This window comes from Manacus vitellinus, unplaced genomic scaffold (assembly GCF_001715985.3).
Source record: "Manacus vitellinus isolate BGI_N305 unplaced genomic scaffold, ASM171598v3 ctg7180002434208_pilon, whole genome shotgun sequence".
NCBI lineage: Eukaryota > Metazoa > Chordata > Aves > Passeriformes > Pipridae > Manacus > Manacus vitellinus.
In genome coordinates, this window is record NW_021938571.1 from 1 (window position 1) to 3848 (window position 3848).

The 3848-nt window shown below is 53.1% G+C and overlaps 1 protein-coding gene across 1 annotated transcript; it reads left to right on the forward strand.

Moving 5' to 3' along the window:
- Positions 1-69: 69 nt before the first annotated feature.
- On the forward strand, positions 70-3843 carry LOC108642735 (DNA (cytosine-5)-methyltransferase 1-like; the record flags this gene model as incomplete). The annotated part of the gene is made up of 6 exons (XM_029958703.1): positions 70-121; positions 520-603; positions 1468-1577; positions 2404-2522; positions 2614-2706; positions 3698-3843. Coding segments are annotated over 6 exons (604 nt in total), but the record flags the coding sequence as incomplete, so codon positions are not given.
- Between the last annotated feature and the right edge of the window lie 5 nt (positions 3844-3848).

Genomic DNA, 3848 nt, shown 5'->3' on the forward strand with positions numbered 1-3848 from the left:
AACGTCCCAGGCTGGAGCCTCGCCGAGGACTTGGAGCTTTTCCATCTTCAGCCCGTTTTTCCCTCCCAGGTCGGAGCTCAGAGACGAAACCCCTCAGGTCAAAATAACCACCCCTGCTAAAGTGAGTCCCTCCTCCTCCATCCCAGCCTTTTTTTTGGGGGGTTTCCATCCCTTAAAACTCCTAAAATTCCATGTTCCAAAGCTTTGGGATGAGTTCACTCCTCCCAAGGGGGTGCATGGATTGTCCTGTGCCCTCTTCCTCCATTCCAACCTTTTTTTGGGGGGGTTCCCATCCCTTAAAACTCCTAAAATTCCACGTTCCAAAGCTTTGGGATGAGTTCACTCCTCCCAAGGGGGTGGATGGACTGTCCTGTGGGGCAAACAAAGCCATTCCCAGCTCCTGGAGCTGCCCAGGACCGGGGCGGGGGGAGCAGCCGGGGCCGTTCCCGGGGTGAAACCAGGGAGATTCTGCCAAACCCCGGGATAATTCCTGGAATAACTGGGGCCCCTCTCCCTCAGACCACCCCCCCCAAGTGCGTGGAGTGCCGGCAGTACCTCGACGACCCCGACCTCAAGTTCTTCCAAGGGGATCCCGACGACGCCGTAAGCGGCCCCAAATCCTCCCGTGCCTGGGTTTGGGAAGGGGGTGGGAATGCTGGGGGTGGGAATGCTGGGAAATCCTGGGCATGAGTAAATATGGAATGAATAGATTATTTAATATACAGGTAGATGTGTATAAAGCATTTAATATGTGATATATTAATGCTGGTTAATCCTGGGCATGCAGGATTAATATAGAATATATTAATATAATAAATATAGAAGGCATAAACTGTATAATATGTAGGTAAATATGTTTAAAGCACTTAATATATCATATATTAATGCTGGTTAATCCTGGGCATGCGTGAATATGGAATGTTCCCTGTGTCCCCCCGAGATCCCAATCCCTGTTTGTCCCCCTGGGATCCCAATCCCTGTTTGTCCCCCAAGATCTCAATCCCTGTGGGATCCCAATCCCTGTTTGTCCTCCCAAGATCCCAATCCCTGTGGGATCCCAATCCCTGTTTGTCCCCCCAAGATCCCAATCCCTGTTTGTCCCCCGAGATCCCAATCCCTGTTTGTCCCCCAAGATCCCAATCCCTGTTTGTCCCCCTGAGATCCCAATTCCTGTGGGATCCCAATCCCTGTTTGTCCCCCCCGAGATCCCAATCCCTGTGGGATCCCAATCCCTGTGGGATCCCAATCCCTGTTTGTCCCCCGAGATCCCAATCCCTGTGGGATCCCAATCCCTGTGAGATCCCAATCCCTGTGGGATCCCAATCCCTGTATCCCCCCCAAGATCCCAATCCCTGTGGGATCCCAATCCCTGTTTGTCCCCCCGAGATCCCAATCCCTGTGGGATCCCAGTCCCTGTGGGATCCCAATCCCTGTGGGATCCCAATCCCTGTTTTTGTCCCCCCCCAGCTGGAGGAGCCGGAGATGCTGACGGACGAGCGGCTGTCGCTGTTCGACGCCAACGAGGACGGGTTTGAGAGCTACGAGGACCTTCCCCAGCACAAGGTCACCTCCTTCAGGTGAGCTCTGCCCCATCACCTCCTTCAGGTGAGCTCTGCCCCAGCACAAGGTCACCTCCTTCAGGTGAGTGAGCTCTGCCCCAGCACAGGGTCACCTCCTTCAGGTGAGTGAGTTCTGCCCCATCACCTCCTTCAGGTGAGTGAGTTCTGCCCCAGCACAGGGTCACCTCCTTCAGGTGAGCTCCAAAACCAGCACAGGGTCACCTCCTTCAGGTGAGCTCCAAAACCGGCGTCAAGGGGCTGCTCAGGGACACTTTTGGGCCTTTGAGCAGCAAAGGTGTTTATTTGGGGCCACGCTGGGGTGCGACCCCCCGGCTGGTGCTGGGCAAAGCAGCCCCCAAGTTCTCAGTGAGAACTCACCTAAATCAGGTGATTTAGGCAGTTTTGGTGAGGGATTGCAGTATTTTATGTGAATATTTATTACAATAACATCACCTAGTTATAATATTCACATCAGGGGGGTTCAGGTGGAGCTCGAGGCAGAGTCATCCTTTTGGGGGTTGTTCTCTTGTCCTTCCTCTTCGTGAACTTTTCAGCTTTTCCTGAAAGTCTCACTAAAAACCCCTTTTACTCAGCCCTTCACATCTCCCCAAACATCCATCCTGTCCAATTTACAACCTCTTTGTTGCATTCCACCAGGACAGAGCCCACCAAGGACAAACAGGCCCGAGGCCTCCTCTCCCTTAATCAACCTCCCAACTCACGTTTTCTGCGTTTCATTACAACTTAAACACAGCAAATCCCTCAGAGTGGTTGGAGTCTGTGAGGCCTCTCCTTCTCAGCCTCTAAAAAACCCCCCCCTGCTCTGTTTTTGTCTCCCCTGCAGCGTCTACGACCGCCAGGGCCACCTGTGCCCCTTCGACACGGGGCTCATCGAGAGGAACGTCGAGCTCTACTTCAGCGGCGCCGTCAAGCCCATCTACGACGACAACCCCTGCCTGGACGGTGAGGGACGGGGCCTGGGGGGCACCAGGGCTGCTCTCTGGGGGGTTCAGTCCCCCAGGAGCTGGAACTGGGGGGTCTCTGGGCTTTCCAGGAGGGGTGAGAGCCAAGAAGTTGGGGCCCATCAACGCCTGGTGGATCACGGGCTTCGACGGCGGGGAGAAGGCGCTGATCGGCTTCAGCACAGGTGGGGCCTCGCCGGGCCTTCCTGGGGGGGGGTTGGGCTTTTCTGGGGGGGTTTAGGGTTTTTTTGGCCTTTTCTGGGCTATTTTTGACCTCTTTTTTTGGCCATTTTTTGGCCTCTTTTTTTGGCAATTTTTGGCCTCTTTTTTTCTTCTCTTTCTCCTCTTTCTTCTCTTTCTTCTCTTTCTCCTCTTTCTTCTCTTTCTTCTCTTTCTTCTCTTTCTTTTCTTTCTTCTCTTTCTCCTCTTTTCTCCCTCTTTCCTCCCCCTTTTCTCCTTTTCCCACCTATTTTTCACCTATTTTTCCCTCCCCTTTGGCCTTTTTTTGGCCATTTTTTTGCCTCTTTTTTTGGCCTCTTTTTTTTCTTTTCTCCTCTTTCTTTCTTCTCTTTCTCCTCTTTTCTCACTCTTTCCTCCTCCTTTTCTCCCTTTCCCACCAATTTTCCCTCCCCTTTGGGCTTCTCTTTGGCCTCTTTTTTTGGCCATTTTTTGGCCTCTTTTTTTTTCTTTTCTCCTCTTTCCCTCCTCTCTTTCTCCTTTCTCCCTGTTTCCTCCCCCTTTTCTCCCTTTCCCACCTATTTTTCCCTCCCCTTTGGCCTTTTTTTGGCCATTTTTTGGCCTCTTTTTTTCTTCTTTTCTCCTCTTTCCCTCCTCTCTTTCTCTTTCCTCCCCCTTTCCTCCTCCTTTTCTCCCTTTCCCACCTATTTTCCCTCCCCTTTGGGCTACTTTTTGGCCATTTTTTGCCCTATTTTTCTTCTTTTCTCCTCTTTTCCTCCTCCCTTTCTCCCCTTTCCTCCCCCTTTCCCCCTTCCCCCCCTATTTCTCCCTCCCCACATTCCCCCCCCGTCCCCTCGGGGTCTCCCTTAGGGTCCCTCTCTCCCCCCTTGGCTCTGTGGCCCAGACCCACCTCGAGCTGCCGCTCCCCCTCCAACCCCGGGGTGGATTTTTTGACCGAATTCCCGGTTTTCCCCCCCGGAATTCCCGGTTTCCCGGCAGCCTTCGCGGATTACATCCTGATGGAGCCGAGCGAGGAGTACGCGCCCACCTTCGCCCTCATGCAGGAGAAGATCTACATGAGCAAGATCGTGGTGGAGTTCCTGCAGAACAACCCCGACGTCAGCTACGAGGACCTGCTCAACAAGATCGA